This window comes from Sus scrofa, chromosome 5 (assembly GCF_000003025.6).
Source record: "Sus scrofa isolate TJ Tabasco breed Duroc chromosome 5, Sscrofa11.1, whole genome shotgun sequence".
NCBI lineage: Eukaryota > Metazoa > Chordata > Mammalia > Artiodactyla > Suidae > Sus > Sus scrofa.
Window position 1 is genome coordinate 67,645,888 of NC_010447.5, and position 25,818 is coordinate 67,671,705.

The 25,818-nt window shown below is 40.9% G+C and overlaps 1 protein-coding gene across 1 annotated transcript in view; it reads right to left on the reverse strand.

Moving 5' to 3' along the window:
* Nucleotides 1-25,818, reverse strand: part of KDM5A (lysine demethylase 5A) — an 87,353-nt gene that overhangs the window by 17,097 nt on the left and 44,438 nt on the right. Inside the window, exons 15-24 of the mRNA XM_021092486.1 lie at nucleotides 23,936-24,117; nucleotides 23,227-23,351; nucleotides 22,380-22,530; nucleotides 20,934-21,048; nucleotides 18,452-18,807; nucleotides 13,962-14,100; nucleotides 9,797-9,976; nucleotides 7,929-8,090; nucleotides 4,421-4,972; nucleotides 3,741-3,884 (exon numbers count right to left, since the gene is read on the reverse strand). Of these exons, the coding sequence (XP_020948145.1) occupies nucleotides 3,741-3,884; nucleotides 4,421-4,972; nucleotides 7,929-8,090; nucleotides 9,797-9,976; nucleotides 13,962-14,100; nucleotides 18,452-18,807; nucleotides 20,934-21,048; nucleotides 22,380-22,530; nucleotides 23,227-23,351; nucleotides 23,936-24,117 (2,106 nt within the window). The remainder of the gene's footprint in view (nucleotides 1-3,740; nucleotides 3,885-4,420; nucleotides 4,973-7,928; nucleotides 8,091-9,796; nucleotides 9,977-13,961; nucleotides 14,101-18,451; nucleotides 18,808-20,933; nucleotides 21,049-22,379; nucleotides 22,531-23,226; nucleotides 23,352-23,935; nucleotides 24,118-25,818) is intronic.

Sequence of the window (25,818 nt, forward strand, 5' to 3'; positions counted from 1 at the left end):
AGCGTAGGAGACAGAGACAGCAGCTGAATGACTAATGCAACACGTGATTGTCTTTGTGGGGTGCATGAAAGCCTACCGTTATCACGAGACTATCCTTAATGAAACAGGACACTTAAAAGATTTCATAAGAAGGTTCTGGAAGGAATTACCATTGTGGTGCAACAGAAACGAATCTGACTAGTATCCTTGGGGATGCAGGTTTCATCCCTGGCCTCCCTCAGTGGTCAGGGATTTGGTGTTGCCATGAGCTGTGATGCAGGCTGCAGAAGTGGCTTGGCTTTGGTGCTGTGATATAGGCAGGCAGCTGCAGCTCTGATTCAACCCCTAGCATGGGAACTTTCAATGTGCCACGGTGAGGCCCTTAAAAAAAAAAAAAAAAAAAGGAGTTCCCGTCGTGGTTCAGTGGTTAACGAATCTGACTAGGAACCATGAGGTTGCAGGTTCCATCCTGGCCTTGCTCAGTGGGTGAAGGATCCGGCGTTGCCGTGAGCTATGGTGTAGGTCACAGACGCGGCTCAGATCCCGAGCTGCTGTGGCTCTGGTGTAGGCCGGCGGCTACAGCTCCTATTCGACCCCTAGCCTGGGAACCTCCATGTGCCACGAGAGCAGCCCAAGAAATGGCCAAAAGATTAAAAAAAAAAAAAAAAAAAAAAAGATGATGATGATTCTGGAAGACAGTGTCACTCGCAGGGAATTTAGGAACAGCAGCTCATATATGTCTTTCCCTCTATTCAAGAATTTAAGTCCTAAAACACAAAAGACAGGAATACTTGAGTGCTCGCCTACTTCAGTCCTCAGATGCTTCATCTCATTGACTAGAACTGTCTTTTCTGACCTTGACTCTACTCATTTCATGAAGCAAACTTTCTGTTAAGCTTTCAAACTAGAAAGGAAAGAGATCAGAAAATAATGATTGAAAGTAATGACAGGTTAAAGAAAAAAATTTTTTAATCTACTTTCTCAGGGAGAAGTGAGAAATGAGGATGTACATTTTGCCTTTAAGCTGTAGCAAACAAGCAGTCCTAGTATTAGCTAACCAACTTAAACATGACATGGGTAGCATTCCCTTTCAGCTGCTCCTGGTCATTCCTTTTTTTTTGTCTTTTGCCTTTTCTGCGACCTACACCACAGCTCACGGCAACGCCGGATCCTTAACCCACTGAGCCAGAGATCGAACCTGCAACCTCCTGGTTCCTAGCCGGATTTGTTAACCAGTGAACCATGACGGGAACTCCCTGTTCCTGGTCATTCTATGCAACTTTATAAAGATGGTCATTAACTTCAGGATAACAAGGTGCTTAGAATATTATTTTACTGGCCAACTCAAGTTTCAGCTTTTCTCACATCTTTAATTTTTTTCATGCAATTCTTTTTAAAAAATTTCCTCATTATGAGTTCCCATTGTGGCACAGTGGAAACGAATCCGACTAGGAACCATGAGACTGTGGCTCAAATCCCTGGCCTCACACAGTGGGTTGAGGATCCAGTGTTGCTGCGAGCTGTGGTGTAGGTTGCAGATGCAGTTCAGATCCTGTGATGCTGTGGCTGTGGTGTAGGCCAGGGGCTATAGCTCCGATTAGACCCCTAGCCTGGGAACCTCCATATGCCTTAGGTGCGACCCTAAAAAGACATTTTCCTCATCAGAAATGCAACTCAAAACTACTAGGAGGTACCACTTCACACCTGTTAGAATGGCCATCATTAACAAATCAACAAATAACAAATGCTGGAGGGGGTGTGGAGGAAAGGAGACCGTCCTACACTGTTGGTGGGAATGTAAATTGGTACAACCACTGTGGAAAACAGTACGGAGTACTCAGAAAACTAAATATAGAACTACCACATGACCCAGCAATCCCACTCTTGGGCACATATCCATACAAAACTTTGCAGCACGATTCACAATAGCCAAGACCTGGAAACAACTTAAATGTCCACTGACAGGTGAATGGATTAAGAAAATGTGGTATATATACACAATGGAATATTACTCAGCCATTAAAAAGAACAGAATAATGCCATTTGCAGCAACCTGGATGGAACTAGAGACTCTCATACTAAGTGAAGTCAGAAAGAGAAAGACAAATACCATATGGTATCACATATCTGGAATATAATATATGGCACAAGAGAACCTTTCCACAGAAAAATAACTCATGGATTTGGAGAACAGACTTGTGGCGGCTGGAGGGAGGAGTGGGATAGACTGGGAGTTGGGGGTTAACAGATGCAAACTACGGCATTTGGAGTGGATAAGCAATGAGATCCTGCTGTATGGCACAGGGTATACCTAGTCACACAGATAGATATAGATATATCTAGGTATATCTATATAGCATCCATATATCTAGTCACTTGTGATGGAACATGATGGTGGATAATGTGAGAAAAAGAATGTGTGTATATATGTGAGACTGGGTCACTTTGCTGTATAGTAGAAATTGACAGAACACTATAAACCAATTATTATGGAAAAAATAAAAATCATTAAATAAATAAATAATACAAATTTCCTCATTAAAATATCCCTGGATCCATTTTTATCCTGAGAAAAATATTTCCAAGCAGATAATTTAAAAGCATCTATGCTGGATGGCTAAACATATAAAGTATGTTCTAATGCTAATGGTATTCATGTGCTAAGCATGAGCTCACGTACCTGACACACATGCTGAAAAGACAAGAGGAAAAGACAGTTCATGGGTAGGGAAAAGAATGCACCCTAGTTTTTTCATACATCAGAGAGTACAAACACGTTGGTTACAAGCAGAAATGCTAAACATTAGCTCAACAAGTAATACAATCAGATGAATAAATTAACTGTAAGCTGGCAGAGTCTTTGCCAAGATCATGATGTTATTACCAGACCAAAGACAAAGGTCTTAGGCCTGATACAAAACAACAATAAAAGGCTAACAGGATCCAACCCAAAACCTTGCCAAAACCTTCCCTTCATCCTAAGTGTGGTGTCATTTTCAGAACAATCCTGTTTGCAAACATACTGTTCTATGACTATAATTCTACAAATTTAAATCATGGGCCCAAGTATACTCCATCTGTGAGTATGACATTCTGCCTAGTACCATCCAGATGAGAGATCAGAGAAAAAGACTCAAAACACAGCTAGAATGGGATTCTTAAAACATAACCATACAGACAGACCTCAACAACGCAAAGGAGGAGTTCACATCCATGGCTCAGTAGTAATGAACCTGACTAGTATCCATGAGAGTGCAGGTTCGATCCCTGGCCTCACTCAGTAGGTTAAGGATATGGCATTGCCCTGAGCTGTGGTGTAGGTCGCAGACTTGGCCTGGATCCCGTGTTGCTGTGGCTGTGGTGTAGGCCAGCAGCTGAAGCTCTGATTGATCCCTAGCCTGGGAACTTCTATACACCACAGGTGTGGCCCTAAAAAAAAAAAAAAAAAAAAAAAAAAAAAGCCCAAAGGAAAAAACACTGGGATCAGCCATAAATGTAAAATTTTTCTAGCTCCTCCAAGCCGTAAGTGGTTACAAGGTGAGTAAAATACAGATTTTTAAAAATTCTATCTCTTATAAAATACTGTTTCATCTATCTATTTTTGGAGCATTGAAAAAAATGCCATCACCATAAACTCAGGACAGATAGATGGCTAGCAAAATTTTCTTTTCCACTTTCAGGCCTCACACATCATATTCAATAGCTTTTCTAACAAACTCAGCGACCCAGCATGTATCCGCACAGCCTGTCCATGTGATTACCTTCATGTCATAGCCGTAGGTCTCCCGAATGTCCTCATCAGAGTCTGTCTCCTCATCATCATAGTCCACCGTTTGCCGAGGGGAAGAAGATACACTGCTCACCGCCCGGTTGAAAGCAGACTGCTGGAAGCTAGGTAAGTGTCCCTAAACAACAAGCACCCCACGATGAACAGACAGACACTAAACAAACATGGTAATTAATATACGCTTAAGACCTCCCAAATGTAACAAATATGCACAGTGGCTAACACAGTCCAACAGTTAGTACAGGATAAACAACGAAGTCCTACTGTAGAGCACAGGGAACCCTATTCAATATCCTGAGACAGACCCTAATGGAAAAGAATATAAAAGAGAAGCTATGTATAACTGTACAGCAGAAATTAACACAACCCTCTAAATCAACTATACTTCAATTAAAGAAAAAAAACCAGTATAGATCAAATTATTTGACAATAATGCCAAATGATATTTGCAGGTAAGATTTCATTCAAACAACCTAGGTATATACCCAAAGAAAATCCTATAGGGACACATAGAAAGAAGACATTATGTGTAACGTAGCTGCACACAACTTACTGTAATAATCCTAATCAACTGCTAACACAGATTCGCTTTACTATTTACATGCTGACAAACGCCAGGCCACGAAAGAGAAAAAGAGAAAATTTTACACTTGCCTGTAAGTCTGGATTAGCAGCAGCTTTCTGGAGCTCTGCACTGATGATCTTTTCAGTTTTTTCTCGAGCTGCCTGCTCCACCATCCGCTGGCTCAGCACGGACAGTTTGGCCAGGGCAGAGGAGAGTTCGTCTGTGGCAAGGGCTTGCCGGGCCCTATCCTGCCAACTCATCGCACGTTCCGTCAGACACTGAAGAGCTTCTCCCTCAGGCAGCCGCACAGGCAGCTTCTGAAGGGATACCAGGAGGGACAGAATAGTCTCCAGCCTTGGCCGTCGAGATCGCATACAAAGAGGGCACAGGAACTTTACTTCTTTAGCCTGCCAGCTAGACCCTTTCTTCTGGGAACTTGACTTAGGAAGAGGAACACAGCTGTTATGAAACCAGTCTTTGCAGAGCTCACACTGGAGCATAAACCCACTTGCTGTCTTACGGCAAATGCAGAACTTGACTTCTTCTATGCGGTCCACCATTGTCATCTTGGCTAGGTTGGCTGCTCTGAGGGAATGCATGGCTTCAATCTCTTTTTGCTCCCGTTCTTTGAAAACTGCCACCTGTGTACAACAAATATTTAATTGAAGGGAGTCATTGCAAAATACTCCAAAAACACCAAATCTTCAAGGCTGAGGGATTATCTTCACATTGCAGCCTCGTGGTAACAAAGCACTGTCCGTTTAAAATTAAAAAAAAAAAAAAAAAAAAAAATCATATCATAAAATTTGGGGCAGCCTGACAGTTTTCTGTGCAAACATACCTCATCTGTAAAATAATCAAGGTGCTACCCTATGTGACAATTTACATTAGTAGAGTATTTTGAATTCTTCCGTAGGGTACAGCAGAAAGACAGCATGCCTTGAAATCAAGCTGCCTTGGTATGAAGCCTGCCTCTTTAACCTGTTTTAGACTATTGATCTGGGGTACAAGTTCTCTGAATCTCAGTTTTCTGGAAAATGAGACTACTACTTGCTTTGTTTTGCTGTTTTAAGGATTAAATGATAACACATGAACGTGCCCAAACTGGTGCCTGGTGCAGAGTAAACATTCAATAAATATTAAGTCCCATCCACATGTAATTCATTCTCTGGGGGAAAGTTCAATACAAATCAATTTTTATTTCTTTCTAGGACTTTGCAACTTATGTAGAAGAAGAAATAACAAAGCCTGATAACTAATTATAACAAGGCTTTATGCAAGTCATTTCAAAAAGATATATAAAAACAAAATTTAATTATCATGAATATTATCTGGGTATTTTCTTTTTAAACTCATAAACTTTGAGAAATAATTTCCAGTGTTATTTGTCCAGCAAGACTAACTTATTAGGCAGGCTCTCTAACAAGAAATTTTTTTTTTTTTTTTAAGGGCCGCACCCACAGCATATGGAGGTTCCCATTCCAGGGGTCAAATTGGAGCTGTAGCTGCTGGCCTACACCACAGCTCATGGCAACGCTGGATCCTTAACCCACAGAGCAAGGCCAGGGATCAAACCTGTGTCCTCGTGCATGCTAGTCAGATTCGTTTCCACTGAGCCATGACGCGAACTCCAAGAAATTATTTCCATTGCCTCAAAATAGTATCACTGGTAGGCAGAAATATCCATGTGAAGTCACTCAGTTATGCAATTCCCTACTATCACATACTGTTCAAACTCTTCATTTTCTACTTCCTCAGGCTCCTAGTAATCTTTTTTTTTTTTTTTTTTTTTTTTTGCCTTTTTAGGGCCAAACCCGAGGCATATGGAGGTTCCCAGGCTAAGGGTCTAATCGTAACTACAGCCTCCGGCCTATGCCACAGCCACAGCAACACCAGATCTGAGCCATGTCTGCGACCTATACCATAACTCACGGCAACACCAGATCCTTAACCCACTGAGCGAGGCCAGGGATCAAACCCGTGTCCCTCATGGATGCTAGTTGGGTTCATTAACCACTGAGCCATGACGGGAACTCCAGGATCCTAGTAATCTTAACACATTCCTCCTACTTGCCAATAAACTCATAATCCTAGTTAAGTACGAAAGTTTTATTGAGCACTCGCCGTATACTGAATGCTCCTAAGAGAGAGCAACAATTTTATTTATTTTTATATTTTTAAAATTTGGCCATGACTGTGCATGTGGAAGTCCCCAAGCCAGGGACAGAACCTAAGCCACAGCAGTGACAACTCTGAGTCCTTAACTGCTAGGCCGCCAGCGTCCAAGAGGGGAGTTATTTTAAATAGCACCTTGTATCAGTTTGTTGGTACAATTTCTTTGAAAAGCACAATAGCATTAAGCATCACAAAATGCTATTAAATCCTAGCCCAGGAGTGCCTGTTCTGGCTCAGTGGGTTAAGGTCCCAACGTTGTTTCTCTGAAGATGTGGGTTCAATCCTTGGCCTCACTCAATGGGTTAAGGGTTAAGGATCCAGTGTTGCTGCGAGCTGCAGCCCAGGTTGCAGATGTGGCTCAGATCTGGCACCGCTGTGGCATAGGCCTCAGATGCAGCTCCAATTCGACCCTTAGAGCCTGGGAACTTCCATATGCCACAGCTACGGCATAAAAAGAAGAAAAAAAAAAAAAAAAAACCCTAGCCCAGTAATCCCATTCGTAGGAGTCAAGAGTATGAAAATAATTTGAAAAAAAGAAAAAACTATATAACGAAGTTCACTTTAGGGAGCTCCTGTTGTGGCTCAGCAGGTTAAGAATCTGATTTGTATCTCATGGATACTAATCAGATGCCAGTTCAATCCCTGGCCTCGCTCAATGGGTTAAGGATCCCACACTGCTGTAGCTGTGGTGTAGGCTGGCAGCTGCAGCTTATTCAACCCCTGGCCTGGGACCTTCCATGTGCTGCAGGTGCAGCCATAAAAAAGCAAAAAAAAAAACAACCAGAAGTTCACTTTGTTATTATCCATAATAGCAAACACCTAATAACAACAGGTGGTCAATATCAGAAAAGTGTTCAGAAAATTACGGACAATTTGAAGGAATATTAGACAGCTATTAGAACAATAAAAAATGACATTTCCTTGCAGCAAGTTAGGGATCCAGCGCTGCCAAAGCTGTGGTACAGGTCGAAGCTATGGTACAGGTTATAAGTGTGGCATGGGACGGGTTCGATCCCTGACCTGGGACCTTCCAACATGTTGAGGACTCAATCAAACAAAAAATAAAGAAGAGAGATATGAGAAAGACAATTTCAGAGAGAAAAAGAGTAAACATTTTATATACTTGGATTCCAAATATTAAAAAAGATATTAGGGAGTTCCCTTGTGATACAGTGGGTTAAGTACCTGGCATTGTCACTGCAATGGCTCAGTCTCGATCCCTGGCCCAGAAACTTCTCCATACTATGGGGGTGGCCAAAAAAAAAAAAAAAAAAAAACATGTGAACTCTGTATTACCATAAAGCCAAAGATAAAACATACAGAAATAAAAATAGTTAAGAACATAAAAAACAGTGAAGTCTCCTAGTCTCTTCACAGAATTTTGTATTCATCAAATTCAAGATGTACTACATAATGTCTTACCACTGTGGCTGCATCTCTGGTTTCCTCCAATCCCTCCTCCAGATCACTCAGAGGCTCAAGGTCTAGATCCTTTTCTTTTTCCTTTTCTATTAGTTCCTTCACTTTTTTCCTTCTATTTTTTCCACTCCCATAAATACCAATGTCAGTCCGGGGACTAAGCACCTACAAAAATAAAACCAAATACTTAACTCTGGTTTTTTAAAGTTTTTTAAACTGAAAATAATAAAAGGAACCATTTATTTATTTATTTTGTCTTTTCTAGGGCTGTTCCCGCAGCATATGGAGGTTCCCAGGCTAGGGGTCTCATCAGAGCTGTAGCCACCAGCCTACGCCACAGCCACAGCACAGGGATCCGAGCCCCATCTGCGAACTATCCCACAGCCCACGGCAACACCGGATCCTTAACCCACTGTGCAAGGCCAGGGATCGAACCTGCAACCTCATGGTTCCTAGTCAGATTCGTTAACCACTGAGCCACAACGGGAATTCCAAAAGGAACCATTTATTGATCACTTACCATGCCCTAGACATTTTCTTACAAACCTCATACGCATTATCTATTTCAAACCTCAAAACAACCCTCTGAAGTAAGTAGTACTATCTACACTTTACAAATGAGGGAAACAGTTCAGAAAGGCAACAACTTACCCACAGACACCGGATTAGCACCAGGAAGCCAGCCCTCAAACATGAAACAATCTTATTTCAAAGCCCATTCTCTTAACCACTATGTTCAATATTAAAAGTGTGAGTATTTAAATGTGTACTTCTGGAGTTCCCTGCTGTGGCGCAATGGGATTGGCAGCATCTTGGGAGCGCTGGGAGTACTGGGATGTAGGTTCAATCTCTGGTCCAGCACAGTGGGTTAAGGATCCAGCATTGTCAAGAACAAGGCTTGGATCTGATCCCTGGCCCAAGAACTCCATATGCTGCAAAGGGGCCAAAAACAAAAAAGAGGGAAAAAAAAAAAAAAGTGTGCTTCTCACTATCCACAACAGCCAAGACATGAAAACAACCTTAATGTCTATTGACAGATGAATGAACAAAGGAGATGTGGTACATATACAACAGAACATTTACTCAGCCATAAGAAAGAACAAAATGATATTCTTCGTAGCAACACAGACAGACCTGGAGTTTACCATACCAAGTAAGTCAGAAAGACAAATACCATATGATATCACCTATATGTGGAATCTAAAAAACAATACAAATGAACTTAATTACAAAACAGAAACAGGAAGTGCCCCTGTGGTGCAACGGGTTAAGGATCTGGTGTTGCCACAGCTGTGGTGTGGGTTCAATTCCTGGCCTGGGAACTTCCACATGATCCAAAAAGAAAAGAAAAAACAAACAAACAAACAAACAGAAAGAGACTCACAGACGTAGAAAATAAAATTTACCAAAGGGAAAAGGTGGGATAAATTACGAGTTTGGGATTAGCAGATACAGACTACTTTATATAAAACAGCACAGTCCTACTGTATAACACAAGAAGATATACTCAATATCTGTAATAAGCTATAATGGAAAAGAATCTGAAAAATTATACATACAAAATGATCACTTTGCTATATACCAAAAACTAACACAACACTACAAATCAACTATACTTCAATTTAAAAATAATTTTTTTTTTTTAGTTCAATGTTCTGAGAGAGAGAGAAGACCTCGGCTGACTTCTTTTTCTGGACACAGTATAAGATGAACTGCAAGTAAATTTGCCTAAGGCTTCAGATTTCTAGTCAACATCTGACTTTACCCAACAGGAATCACTTATATAGCCATGACCAGATAAACTGAAAACAACCCTCATCTCAGGTATTAAATCATCAACTTCTGATGAGCGCGCTGAAGTGCATATACACCTGTAACAACGTATGGCTGGAATTCTTCTTCAGAAAGGTCCTCCCAGTCCGTTCTCTCCAGGCCCGTGCTGCTGCTACTTGTGACTCCACTTGGGGCAAGGCATCAAGTCGCACAGGGATGGGGCGGCCTTTAGCCGATAAGCTCTCCAGCTGTTCCAAGTAAGCATAATTGCTGCCACTCTGAAAAACAAAAGCACACCTTCAAACAATTTGCCATTTCTTATGAAGTTTGGCAATATATTGTTCGTAGACCTTACAAGGAGTCTAGTGTTAATTTTTTTTTGCTTTTGTTTTAGGGCCGAACCTGCAGCATATGGAAGTTCCCAGGCTAAAGGTCGAATCAGAGCTACAGCTGCCAGCCACAGCCATGCCAGATCCAAGTCGCATCCATGACCTACACCACAGCTCATGTCAGTGCCAGATACTTAACCCACTGCATCAAATCTGCATCCTGATGAACACTAGTTGGGTTGGTAACCTGCTGAGCCACAACGGGAACTCCCTGGTGTTAATTTATTATTTTTTTACTTTTTGTTAATTTTTTAAATTAAATATTCTTTAAACCTAATTGTATCTCTTGAATTAATAGACCTTCCAACATTCTTTTAAAAAGTTTGTATAAATCAATGTTGTCAAAGAATTTTGTTTTGTTAATTATTGAGGGCCCCAGTAAGATGTAAGAATTGGTTCAAAGGACAATCTAAAAACAAACAAATAGGAGTTCCCACTGTGATTGTTCCCACAGGATTGGCAGAGTCTTGGGAGCGCTGGGATACAGGTTCCATCCCCGGCTCAAGAGATGGGTTAAGGATCCAACATTGCTGCAGCTTGGATCTGATCCCTGGGCCAGAAACTCCACATGCTGTGGGGTGGCCGAAAAAGAAAAATATATAAATACATACATACATATATAAATAAAATAGAAACAAATACATACAAATGCAATTAGGAATGAGGAAAGGAATTTGCTAGTAGATGGAAACAGTTGTTTAATATCATAAAGGTCAATGGAATCATCTTTTCTATAGTGTGGAAATCATCTGTTTCTTATAGATTTAATTGCTTTTCTATGGACAGGTTCATTTACACCACTATCATTTCAAAATAATTGACTGAATTGTAAAATAGCTTAGTCAAAGAAAGGCTAAGGCACGCACTCCTAGAATCAAATAATCCTGAATGGTTTGTGAGAAACAATCACTATCACATTGAGAGGACATCCAGTAATCTCTTGCCTATTTCAAAGTCTTTCACAATTTTCCCAACTGCTACAAAGCAGTATTTTAAATCTGATAAGTACCTCCATTCTATGTTTTATAAACACAGATGAGAATAGGTATTTTCAGAGTGCCCATTGTGGTTCAGTGGGTTAAGAACCCGACAGTGTTTGTGAGGATGTGGGTTTGTTCCCTGGCCTCAGTCAGTGCGTTAAGGATCCAGTGTTGCTGTGTGCTGTGGTGTAGGTCATAGATGTGCTTGAATCTGGCACTGCTGTGGCTGTGGCACAGGCCAGCAGCTGCAGCTCCAATTTGACCCTTAGCCTAGGAACTTCCATATGCCACAGGTATGGCCCTAAAAAGACAAAAATAAAATAAAATATAAGTTACACTGAAACAGAAAGACATGAAACGCAAGTGAATTTTTAAAAAGAATAATGAGAAGGTTCTGGCCATAAGAGATATCACAATGATATCATTAAATCACTATGGTACTAGGATAAGAACATACAGAGGAGAAAAATTGGAAGAGAAAATAAAGCTCAGACACAGACAGGCCCAAGAAATTACTGTGTTTACTACTACTCCCTTTTGTGGCCAACTACAACCGTCTGACTACAGAATACCTTCTGGAAAGGCCCAGACATAACCCACTCACAAACTATAAACCCTAGAGAGTCTGCCCGTCAGCAGAAGCAGTCCACTTCCTCAAAGCCTACCAGTCACACCTCCCACTGAAGGGAAGAGTCTGGTGGAGGAGCAGTCCTTCAAAATTACAAAGGAAAAATACAACAGCTACCTCTACTTGCCAACTTAGTGCTTCAATCATAAACAGCCAACTAAGGATTGTCAGTCCTCTGAGGACAACCAATTACCTGAAACAGGAAAAAAATGAAAGAAATAGAGGAGCTGCTCTTACGAAAACAGATAGTTTAAAAAAAAGAAAGAAAAGAAAAAACAGAACAGAGAGTAGCAACTAGGCAGGCCCCAGAAAAAGTCAACTGAAAATAAAGTGAAAAAGAAGTCATTAGAACTTGACACCTTAAATATTCTTCCTACTAGGAGAGTTGGTGTCCTCTTTCTTTGCATAGAGTCCGCAATAAAGAATATTTATACTCTATACTGTATACGCTGCTTAATGATTTTTATAATTCAGAAGTATGTATTCAAGCATACTTTCATCTCTAACACTTACTTCATTGTTTTGTATTACAGATGTATAAATATGTCTCTCCAACTAGAGAATATGCAATTTTGAAGTCCAAGGTTCCATCTACACCCTTCCCTTACATTTCTGCTCCCAAACAATCAGAACAGTACCAAGGGTATTGCGGTGTTCAGTAAATATTGATATTGTTTACTTTTTCTGTCATTCATTTATAAAATTTTAAAAAACTCAAGTAAGAGCTCCCGTCATGGCAGAGTGGAAACGAATCCAACTAGGAAATATGAGGTTGCAGGTTCGATCCCTGGCCTTGCTCAGTGGCTTAAGGATCCAGTGTTGCCGTGAGCTGTGGTGTAGGTCGCTGACGTGGCTTAGATCCTGAGTAGCTGTGTGGCTGTGGTGTAGGCTGGCAGCTATAGCTCCGATTCAACCCCTAGCCTGGGAACCTCCATATGCCGCGTGAGGGGTCCTAAAAAGCAAAAAATAAAAATAAAACAAAATAAAAAAATAAAAAATTGAAATGTAGTTAATTTACAACATTGTGTTAATTTCTGCTACACAGCAAAGTGACTCAGTTTTATATATATATGTTTTATATATATATACATGCATTCTTTGTTTTAATATTCCTTTCCATTATGGTTTATCATAGGAAACTGAACATAGCTGCCTGTGCTTACAGTAGGATCTTGTTGTCTATCCAATCTATACATAACGGCTGACATCTGGTAACCCCCAACTCTTTCCCCCTTGGCAAGCACAAGTCTGTTCTCTACGTCTGTGAGTCAGATTCTTTTTTGTAGATAGGTTCATTTGTGCCATATTTTAGATTCACATATAAATGATATCATATGGTATTTGTATTTTTCTTTCTGCCTTACTTCACTGAGTACAATAATTTCTAGTTGCAACCATATTGCTGCAAATTCTGCCACTTATTTTATTTTATTTTTGTCTTTTGTTGTTGTTGTTGTTGCTATCTCTTGGGCCGCTTCCACGGCATATGGAGGTTCCCAGGCTAGGGGTTGAATCGGAGCTGTAGCCACCGGCCTACGCCAGAGCCACAGCAACGCGGGATCCGAGCCGCGTCTGCAACCTACACCACAGCTCACAGCAACGCCGGATCGTTAACCCACTGAGCAAGGGCAGGAACTGAACCCGCAACCTCATGGTTCCTAGTCAGATTCGTTAACCACTGCGCCACGACGGGAACTCCCTGCCACTTATTTTAAAAGTGACGATGGGATACTGGGGGGGATGGGGAGAGATAAATTAGGAGTTTGGTATTAACACATGCACACATATACTACACATAAAATAGGTAAATGACAAGGACCTACTATATAGCACAAGGAACTATACCCAATATCTTGTAATAACCTATAATGGAAAAGAATCTGAAAAATATACATATATAACTGACTCACTTTACTGTATACTTGAAACTAATACAACACTACATTAATTGTGTATCAATTAAGAAAATAATTGATATACATGGTAAAAGAGTCAAAGAGCAGACCAGAAAATAAAATTCCTACTGCTAGGCATTAAACAAATGGTTAATTCTGTCATTCTTTTTATAGCGGGGAGTCTGCAGAAACAAGTAATATTTAAATAGGTAATATATATTTTGAAGTAAAAATCAGATGAAAGAACAAGTGGATTTTAAGTACAAAATTATTTTAGTATGGTTATTCTATTCTAAAGAATTAAAGGCTTAAACAGTTCATCTGTGAGACAGCATTACCTGAATGGTAGGACAATTCAAAAGGCTCTTTACCTGAATAGCTTCCACTTTAGTTGTCCATTCTCGAGCCTTTTGTAAGGCTTCTTTCAGGGATAACACATTGGGTAGAAAGGCTGGAATGTTCTTGGCTTCATTCACAATGCTTTCTAAACTTGCCACGCTGTGCCGTGGTCTTAAAAAACACAAAAATAGGGTGGATGCATGAGAAATAGTCAAACTACTACCAAACACTTAAATAACATTTTAGAATGTGTAGAGAACTGTCATATACATGAATTCACTTAATTCTTAACATAATCTCACAAGGGAAACAAAAGAGCTATTATCATTATTTCCATTTTATAGGTAAGAAAAGTGTAACTCAAAGATCAATTATTTTCTCCAAAGTCATTTAATGTAGTAAATGGCAGACACAAAACACTGACTTAAAGTGAACCTCAGATCCTATGCTCTTTTCACTACACTAAATCACTTCTACTTTAGTTTTCCACATCTAAACTTGTCAGAGATGCATGTTCAGCAGTGAAGTAGAAGGCAGTAGTCTAGAAATCCCATAAAGGTGACCAAGTGCATTTATTTCAACTATATTTATTAACACCTAGTTAAAAACAAAGGTGAATAAAACAGGCCTTGTCCTCAACTAATCAAAACACAAGGTAAGAATTACACTTGTGCTGGGAACTAAGAACAAATTACTACAGGCTCACTACTGTGAGAAGCAGTGATTCATCCTGCCTGGAAGAGCTGAGAAGGGTGTTTGAACTGCACCTTAAGAAGTGTAATTTGGTCAAGGAGTTCCCGTCATGGCTCAGTGGTTAACGAATCCGACTAAGAACGATGAGGTTGCGGGTTCGACCCCTGGCCTTGCTCAGTGGGTTAAGGATCCGGCGTTGCTGTGAGCTGTGGCATAGGTTGCAGACGCGGCTTGGATCCCGTGTTGCTGTGTCTGTGGCATAGGCCGGTGGCTACAGCTCCAATTCAACCTCTAGCCTGGAAACCTCCATATGCCGCGGACGGCCCAAGAAACGGCAAAAAGACAAAAAAAAAAAAAAAAAGAAGTGTAATTTGGTCAAGTAAAAGGTTAAAGGAAAAAACAACAAAAATATAATGAACAAAGACATGGATAAAAATGTAAAAATAAGTTGAAAATCCAGTTTAAGATGGGGGATGGTGAGAATGGGCAGTAAGGTGGGTAAAAGCAAGAAATAGGGGAATTTGGTAGGAAAGAAAGACTCAGACTAAGAGGTCTTGGGAGCCATAAATTTTGCTATATAAGCAAGGGGAAGCTAATGAGGATGAAACAGTTTCAGCCCCCCATCAATCCTACTAGGTGCTAGGCCCCAAGCTAAACCTGAGAGATGACTAATGCACAAGACTGCTTCATGAAACTTTTTAATCTAGGGGCAGTGATTATTAAGAGTTATGATACACTGTAAGCACAATGATAAAGCAAAGTAGATGCTATCAGAATACAGATAGAGTAAAGGGACTTGACTGACTTGGCAGTGAAGGAAGGCTTCCCAGAAGTGATCTCTAAGCTTGCTCATCCTTTCTAAATAGGATCTGGTCAGGAAAGCTGGGACCAGAATCAGGGCAGGGGTGGTAGAGGTGCACCACAGGGAATGGGCAGAGGGGAAGAGTATTCCGCAGGAGAATAAAACAAACACATGCAGGAGTTCTCATTGTGGCACAGCAGAAACGAATCTGACTAGTATCCAGGAGGATGCAGGTTCGATCCTTGGCCTCGATCAGTGGGTTGGGGATCCATCGTTGCTGTGGCTGTGGTGTAAGCCAACAGCTGTAGCTCTGATTCGACCCCTAGCCTGGGACCTTCCATATGCCACATGTGCAGTCCTGAAAAGAAAACAAAAACAAAAACTAAAACAACCCAAAAACATGTGCAAAGCAGAGACAAGAAAGAACACGGCATGTCTGAAGAACCGGGGCAGGGGTTGGGGGGTGAATCTCTATACTTGGAATACAGAATATAGGATATAGGAGGAAGAATGGCAAGGAGTGAGGCCAGATATTTAGCAAGGGGCTAGATTTCAGATGGCCATGTAAGTCAGGTTAAGGAAGCCTGACCTTCATCCCAAGGGGAAGGGAAAACAGTGAAGGGCTAAGGGGGTCAAGTAGTCACTTTAGTTTCAGTGTGGAGGATGGATTACAGAGGGGTGAGGTCACAGACAGAACTTGTTACTGTGGTCTCAGCCAGCTGTAACAACAGATCAAGTTGAAAGAATAGAAGTGAAAAACAGTGAGGAAATATAATCAGCATGACTCGGTGGTTTCCCGAGTCTGAGGGCAAGGAAATGGAAGGGAGAGGTCAAAGTTAATTTCCAAAGCTCTGGCTTGTTCAAATGAGAGAAAGAGGGTATAATTAAACGAAAAAGGAACACAAGAAGAGAGCAAGGGAAGGGCTAATGAGGTTAATTTTGAAGATGGGGAATTTGAGGCACGGAGGGGACATCCTATGGAATCATCTGACAGGCAAGTGGTATCTATGAAAACAAAAAAAAAAACCAAAAAAAAAAAAAAACCTATGCCATAGATGAGAATGTCAAGTTAATCAGTATAGAGCCAGTAATCAGAGACAAGAAATTAGATGAAATTTCCAAGGAGGTGCACAATGAGAAGAGAAGTAGTCCAGGCCAGGATCTTGAGGAAAGCCATTCCTAACAAGGCAGAGAGAGACAAAGGCAAAGGAGGAGATCCAGAAAGGAATGCTCAGTCATTAACCATCTTAAGGATACGTTTCAGAAAGATAAGTGACAGGAGCTAGAAAAGGGAGGATTCAACGTCCCACTATCCCTACCAACTCCACGGCTCCTCTATTCCTTACTGATCTTGTTTTCCTAATGACACTGACTACCTGAAGTTCATTCACTCATCCACTCAGTCACCTATTTCTCCCCACTGTGTTGGCCCTATTTTGGAGCAGGAAGCTTCTGCATCTTTTCCCCACTGCCTGCTCAGCACTTAGAAACAGTGCCTGGCATGGAGTGGGTTCTCCATAAATACCCACTGAGTTGCAAAGATCAAAGGAAAATATAAGCATTCTAAAACTAGGTCAGTGATAATGGCGTTGAAGGAGACATGTCAAAGACATTCTGGTGTAGCATCACCAAAATTGGTTAAATGTAGGAAAATGGGAAAAAGAAAGTTTCTAAATATTACTACCAATAGAATTTCATTCAGTAGACTGCTGTCAATTGCATCAAGTTTACCAATTCATAGTTTTGCATTCCAAAGTTATTTAACTTTTCCCATTTAATATGCTCCCATCTCCTGGAAGTGTCATAAATCTGAAGGCAGAGTAATCTGAATGCTTCAGGTAGAAAAACTATAAATTTCATTATGTATTCTCCATGGCATCTGGAGAGCAAAATACCCAGCACACATGGAGCCTTTCCTTGACTGAACAGAGCTTTGCTGATTAAATCATCTAAGGCTTTTCTATCACGTGCATCCAAAATAAGTGACTGCAAAGTAATTTAGTACATGCAGAGTTTGGAATGAAGTGGGAAAGGCATTAAATTCGAGCTCCGTTATTTAATAATGATGTGATCTCTGTAAGCATCCCCATTTCCTCATCCTCACAAAAGAAATTATATAAATACTGATCTTAGGTGCTGAAGGGAAACACTTTTTTTTTTTTTTTTTGGTCTTTTTGACTTTTCTAGGGCTGCTCCCATGGCATATGGAGGTTCCCAGGCTAGGGTTTCTAATCAGAGTTGTAGCCGCCAGCCTATGCCAGAGCCACAGCAACACGGGATCCAAGCCGCGTCTTCGACCTACACCACAGCTCACGGCAATGCCGGATCCTTAACCCACTGAGCAAGGCCAGGGATTGAACCCACAAACTCATGGTTCCTAGTCGGATTCATTAACCACTGTGCCACAACGGGAAGTCTGGGAAACACTTTCATCAAGAGCAGTACAGAAAGTGATGGACGCTTTAATCTCATAAATCCAACAGGTATCCAACAGGTATCAGTCTCCCACCTGATTCTCATTTCGCTCTACTTTCCTGCAGGAATCTCCCACTTCACTTCTGTCACCTGAGCACAGCCTACATGGTCCTCAAGCTTAGCTTAGGATATTTCTCCCACCTCCCCTTCCACTTCAAACCAACTCATTCTTCAAGGTTCTGGACAGGTTCTCCAGCTTCTCTTCTGATCCTCCAAGCTCATTATGATCCTCCTCCTTCAAGTCCCTCCTGCCTTCTTCTGGTCCTCTCAGTTAACATACTGCAACAGAGCTTTATACTTCTTAGCTCCTCACTATGGTATCAGTGATGGAAGGGCTCTAAACAAAATATACTTTGTATCCCTTAGTTCAGTAGCCAACACCTACTCTGCACATAGTGTGCACGCATTTGAAACTGTCTATATGCAGACCCACTGATAACTGAGTCAGAAAAGGCATAAAACATTTAACATTTAATTAGATTCTTATGTTCCTCCCTCCATTCTACTCTCTGACCTAGTTATTAAAGAGGCAAGTCACCAATATGTGTTCACCTTGCCTGTAGGCAGACCTTAGCCTTTTCTTCCCACCGCTCAGAGACTGTAAGGAGCTCCTGAAGTTCAGCCATAGCTTTCTCCACAGCATGGTGGGGGGCCAGCCCCACCCCAGAGTCTATCAATTTCTTCATGACATCCAAAGTGACTTGCTGAGGATCTGATAGGGTCAGTCTTACTTCATCCAACCATCGAGCCTGCTGTAGCTCTTGCTTCAATCGGGCTAATTCTGGGAGCTCCACATAGAGACTAGAGCCCATATCTATCAACATCTGGAGTTTAGATGAATCTGGGGTTTCGTCCATCATAGCCTCTTGAGCACGCTCATGAAACTCTTCCACATCATCCAGCAGATTCTGAAAAGATCAAAAGAATAAAAATAAAAAAAAAAGATACAAAATGAATATGGAATATATATAGTTCAGGCAAACTACCAAATACTAGACCATGTAATAATCTCACCATCACAGCACAAAACTAATACGATAAAGGTGTATCTGTTTCTCTGATTATTTATATACCTCTACATTTAAATATGATTAATTCACTCAAAAATATTTAATGACTGCTGACTTAGACGCAAGCATTATTTTAGGCACCCAGCATTAAACAGAAAATACCAAGTTCTTATCTTCAAGGATACACATTTTAATATAAACAGCCAGACACTGAAGACATGAAAAAAAGTTTGTTAGTTTTAAGTGCTATGAAAATTAAAAAGGGCAATACAATACCAACAGGGACAGGGGGCACATGACTCTGCAATGATGGTCACAAAAGACAGGTGAACCCAAACCATTTTAAAATGAGGAGGTCGAGGTGGGAACGATATGAAGATATGCAGGAAAAGCAGTTCTGCAGGGCAAATAACCATTGCAAAAGGTTTTTAAAAAGGAATGAGCTTGTGGAGCTCCCGTCGTGGCGCAGTGGTTAACGAATCCGACTAGGAACCATGAGGTCGCGGGTTCAGTCCCTGCCCTTGCTCAGTGGGTTAAGGATCCGGCGTTGCCGTGAGCTGTGGTATAGATTGCAGACGCAGCTCGGATCCCACGTTGCTGTGGCTCTGGCGTAGGCCGGTGGCTACGGCTCCGATTCGACCCCTAGCCTGGGAACCTCCATATGCTGCGGGAGCGGCCCAAGAAATAGCAACAACAACAAAAAAAGTAAAAAGGAATGAGCTTGTGTCTCACTCCAAAGCAGACAATGGGGAGCAAAGTGGATGATGGAGAAACATAGTTAAGGAATATGTAGCGATGCATTATGAGTGCCTTGCAGGTTAATTACAAGTTTGGATTTCATTCTAATGGCTTTGGGGAACCACCGGAGAATTTTAACACAGGGAAGTGGTATGATTTGATTTCTACTTCACATAATCACTCTAGCTACCTAATAAAAACTAAACTTCCAGGGACCAGAGGAGAAGAAGGAGACCAGGTAAGAAGCTGCTGTAGATTCCAGTAGTTTAGAGCAAAGTTTAAACAATGGAGATGATGACTAATGGTTCACTTTGGGATTCATTTTGTAGATAATAGCAGCACTTGTTTAGAGACTGAATGTGGTGTATAGAGGAAATAAAGGAATCACTGATTTTGATTCATTAAAAGGCTTTTAAGATGTCTTTTGGTCTTCCAATGGGAAGTGTAGAGCATGCAGCTGAATGTTCAAATCTGCAGAAAAGAAGAGAGGCAGTCAGAACTGGGAATCAGCTGAAGACAGGCGACACCTAATGTCACCAGACAAAGAAGATAATGTCAGGACCTAGAGTAAAGAAAGGGCCAAGACTAATATACTACAAACTTAGAAGCCAAGCCCAGGAGCAAACAAATAGCTTCCCTAAAGAGAAGGAAATGTGAACTATGAACCTAAGAAAACCAGAGAGTGTGGGGTCAGATGTTCAGAAGGAAAGCATGGTCAACTACAAAATGCTCTTATGACATGGTATAAGACCACGTCACTGATAACAGATTGCACAGTTGATAACCTTGATAAAAATCATTTTAGACACCCAGCCACGGCCAAATCACAAAAACACACCACAAGCCATCAAATGATTACTAAGCAGATTCATATATTTGATAGATACTTTTGAGATTTTACATATTCATTAAACCATGAGGGAGGGCCCTGGTAATTTCAGAGTTCTGCATTTTTAGAAGTTCATGAGCTAATGACTCACTGAAACATTCAGATTCCTTTAATTTTTTGCATTTCAATTACATTTTGTTAAATGGGAGTTCTAGCCTAAAATTAAAATAGGAAAAAATATTTCTAAACTAGCCTTAATTCCAGAATTTTAAAGGGGGAATTAAAGACTAAGAATGAAAGATTCTAACTGCCCACTAATAAACCTTAAATAGCAGCAGTTATTTGAGAAAAGAAACAAACAGAACAAAACACTAATCTAGACACACTGTTCTGTTTACCCAAAACAGTTGCCCATACCACAGAGGATATTCCCCCCCAAAAGAATGCAATACTCCACCTTTACTTGTCGCGCTTGGCTGATGACACATGGAAGACTAAAAAGTTGTTGGACAAAGGCCTTCAACTCTTCCACTGTCAGTTTGGTCCGAGTCCTCCCACTATCTGGGCTCTGCCTGATGTGAAATAATATTGAGACATAAGTAAGAAAAACTCACAGTCATTCTGATATCAAAGGGGCTTCTAGTCTCTTTAGAATTCTACCCCAAGAAATCCCAGAATACTAGTGTTTGAGGGATTTCACTGCAACGGTGATCACTTCCAAATTAGGTTGTTACAGCTCTTTAGTTTATGACTCAAAGATTCAACTCTCCAAGTTCCAGTTCTTCCAATCTTAAACAAGTATTAAACATTTCAAACAGTCAGTTAATTCCTCACAGGAAAATGTTAAGTTCACTGATAAAACTAAATCCTCTACCTCAAGAACTTAAGATGTAGAACAAGGGCCTTTAACATGCTTTAGGAGACAATAAATACTCTGAAACTGATTCAAAATTATGTGAGTATATGCATTTTTCTAAGAAAAGGGTCTCTAAGCTTTCACCAGATTCTCCAAGGGGGCCAGTGACCCAATGACAGGTGAAGATTCAATGACCACTGTCACTAATAAAAGTTCTTTGATAAAATAGAAGATTAAAAAAATTTATAAAGTTATTCTAAAAACCTACTGTGAACTGCTATAGAAAAAGCCATTCAGATACAGGAAGAGTTCTGGAACGACTATGAAAACAACACCACAGAAAACTGAACACATACGAATGACAAAATCAAGGGCACCTACTTCCATGCTCAACAGCCTCCCCTGCATCCATCAAAGTTACTTTTTGCTGCCACCTGCCTTCAGCCCGTAGCACCATTTACTTACAAATATGTATTACACACCTGTGTGCCAGGCATTGTTTAAAGCGTATGAAACAGAGCAATGAGAAAAAGGATACCAATCTCCAGCATTCTATTCCAGCATAACTTCTAGTGGGGGTGGGAAAGGAAGGAGGAGACAGACAACAAATAAGTAAATTTGTCTATCAGGAGGTGATAGGCCTAGGAGAAAAACAAAGCAGGAAAGAAGAATAAAAAGACTGCAATTGGATAGAGGGCTATCAGAGAACGCCTCTCCAAGAAGGTGAGGTCTAAAAGAGACCTGAGAGCAGCGAGGGAATAAGCCACCTGGATATCAGGGAAGAGAACTCCAAGCAGAGCTGAGAGCAAGGGCAAAGGCCCTAAGCAGGGGTACACTGGTGTGTCTGAAGAACACATGGGAGAGGGTGCAGAGTAGAGCAAGAAAGGAGAGGAGGAGAGGGAGGATTAGGGTATTACTAGGGGAGGGAGAAACATGGCCTCAAAGTTAGTGCAGGGCCTCACACAGGCTGGTAAGATTCTGCCTTACTCTGGTGAAAACAAAACAAAACAGAGAACCACAGAAAACTTCAACTCTTCTCGGTCTCACCTGTGTTTCTGCTTTTTGCTCAGAAGTAGCTGAGCCACAGAAGCACAGGTCTCAGCCTCTTTTACAGCATCCCGGAGCTGTCGGAAGAGATCATTCTCTGGATACTTCCTGTCCTCAGCATCTTCCAGCATTACTCGTAACTCAATCAAATCTGTGAAAACAAATAAAAAGCCATAAACTATGATCACAGAAAATAAAGTCATTCGCCAACCAATCAGCATAAACACGCCACAGCTGTGAAAATCTTACCGCTACAATAAAAGCCATGGCCAGGTGCCTGTTCCTACGGCTTACAATTTCTCTAGCCTTTAATGCGAGCCTCTGGTAACAATGGCTCCCCAAATACATGAAGCATCTACTGCAAGTTAGCTATCTGTCCCATTTTACATCAATGTTTTCACTTAAAAGATGATTCTCTGGAGTTCCCGTCGTGTCTCAGTGGTTAACGAATCCGACTAGGAACCACGAGGTTGCGGGTTCGATCCCTGGCCTTGCTCAGTGGGTTAAGGATCCAGCGTTGCTGTGAGGTGTGGTAGAGGTTGCAGATGCAGCTCGAATCCCGCGTTGCTGTGGCTGTGGCGTAGGCCGGTAGTTGCAGCTCTGATTTGACCCCTATCCTGGGAACCTCCATATGCTGCACCTGCGATCCAAGAAATGGCAAAAGAGACCAAAAAAAAAATGATTCTCAAATAGGAAATTAAATCTATAGTCAACCAATCTACCAGTCTCATATCTCATATGAGGCCTAGTATTATTTTCCTTAATGAAGAAAAAAAACACATAAAACAAGGCCGCTTTCAAAGTGACAACCATTTCAGGGTATTCTTAAAAAAGGAAGAAACTTAACCTTTCTTGTGGTTGAAGCTGGCAGATAATGCTTCTGTCACACGACTGACCCAAGTGTCATAGGACTGTGCCCGGACTTTCACACCATATAGCAGAGAAGGGAGGTCCTCTAATGGATATCGATATCTAAAACACACACACATGAAAATAAAAAATAAAGACTCCCCAGAACCAACAACTTGAAAATAAATTTTAAATACAACCAGCTTAAGGGAAGGACAATGGATGGGGGAATGGGGTCTTGGCACACATAAGAGAAACTCTGGAGCTTCTGCTGCGGTGCAACAGGATAGGCAGCAGCTTGGGAGCACTGGGATGCTGGTTCAGTCCGCTGCCTGGCACAATGGATCTGGCATTGCCGTGGCTTAGTTTGTAGCCACGGCTTGGATCTGATCCCTGGCCCAGGAGCTCCATGTATGGTGGGTTGGCCAAGAACAAAAAATACACACACACACAAAAAGAGACTATCTAAGAAGCCCAAAGAGTTTTAACGCGGGGAGAGTTAGGGTACATGTGAAATCAACTGAAAAAGAAACTAATTTTAGTTGCCATGTTTAGGGTCAACTTTAACAGGCTGGTCCTCAAGCAGGGAGAACAAAAGACAAGAGGCTACCAGTCCAAACACAGGGAAGGGCATTACAAAGAACAATATTAACATTAATGTTAAAAGAAGGTAACAGAAGTTTTACAAGAAACTTCTGGATGGATACCTAAGACATTTCTTCTGCATGGGGCAGGGGCACAGATCAGTTGGATGGTAGAGACACACGAGCCGCTCAGGATTACAGGAACACGTGAGAGCAGAGAGAAAGCAAGTGGTTCTGCACGCTGAACACTGTCGCTCATCATCGGGAACAAGCTCAAACACTTCTTCTTCTGACATCAGGACACCCTGGAAGGCAATTTACGTCACTAGATCAAGTCCTTCCAGTCTTTCAAGCATCAGAGAACTTAGGTCATTAGATGTCTTTCTATTTTGACTTTTTGTTTTTCCTTGTTTTTGGCCGAGTCCGCAGCATGTGGAAGTTCCAGGGCCAGGAACAGAACCTGTGTCACAGAAGCAACCCAAGTTGCTACAGTGACAACACTGTATCCGTAACCTGATGTGCCACCATGGAAGTCCTACTCTGACTTCAGATCCAAACATGGGTGTGTACGTATAATGACATATCACTAGTAGTCTCTAAAAACAATACTTTTTTTTTTTTTTAATGAGCAAGACTAAAACTAGGTGTCTAAAAATGCACATGTGATTAATGAAACTATTTTTAAAATGCAGGAAATGATTACTACAAAGGTTAAAAATCATTTTTTGAGGGGCGTGAAGGACACTCTTATTGGAAGGTACTTTTATGATGGCTGATAAAAGTTCCTTTTTTCCTGCACAGGAAGCCAATATTATTTTATTTGATAGTATTATTTCTCTAATATATTTCACCCTAACCTTTTATTTTTTTAAATTTTTTATACAATTTTAAAGGTTATATTCTATTTACAGTTATTACAAAACATTGGCTAGCTGGTAGTTCTACTTCTTGACGATACTGTGATGACAAGTTTACCGCATAATTCATGAGGCTCTACCTTGTTGTATGCGGTTTTGTCTTCTATTTAAAATAAGAAAAAGAGAGTTCCCACTGTGGTGCAGTGGAAACAAATCCAACTAGTAACCATGAGGTTGCGGGTCTGAACCCTGGCCTCGCTTACTGGGTTAAAGATCCCGCTTTGCCGTGGCTGTAGTAGGCCAGTAGCTGTAGCTCCAATCAGACCCTTAGCCTAGGAACCTCCATATGCCACAGGTGGCCCTAAAAAGCAAAAAATTCAATTAAAATTTAAAAAGATAAATCAAAACATTCCTGTCCCCAGAGACAATATACCCTTGAACCATGTATTTAATAATCTATAATCTGAAAATAACACTGATATATACAAACAAATGCAAGGAAAAAAGTATAAAATTACTTAACCTATGCAAATCAAAATATAACCTACTTCAACAAGGCATCACAAAGAAAGTAAATCTAATTCATATGCCACTTTAAGAAAATAAGGGCATTGTTCCCGTTGTGGCGCAGCAGAAACAAATCTGACTAGTATCTATGAGGATGTGGGTGTGATCCCTGGCCTCACTCAGTGGGTTAAGAGATCCAGTGTTGCTGTGGCGTAGGCTGGCAGCTGTAGTTCCAATATGACTCCTAGCCTGGGAACTGCAATATGCCCCAGGTGCAGCCCTAAAAAGCAAAACAAAACAAAAAACCAACATTACTATTTTATAATAATAATATTTAGTTTACATCATTTCTAAAATGTACAGAGGGGGTTTCCCTGGTGGTTCAGTAGGTTAAGGATCCAGTGTTGTCACTGCTGTGGCTCAGGTTTAACCCCTGGCCCAAGAACTTCTGCATGCTCGGGGGCAACCAAATAAATAGTTTAGCTATTAACTATTAGCACAGTTTTATACTTTGGTTTACAGATTTCCTTTTATCATTTACATCAATAAGAAGAGTAGCAAAATTGGATCAGTTTTACTTTTCAGATCCAAATCACTGTATTTTTCCTTAGCTTAAGACTATTATTCTCTTAAGACTCCTCA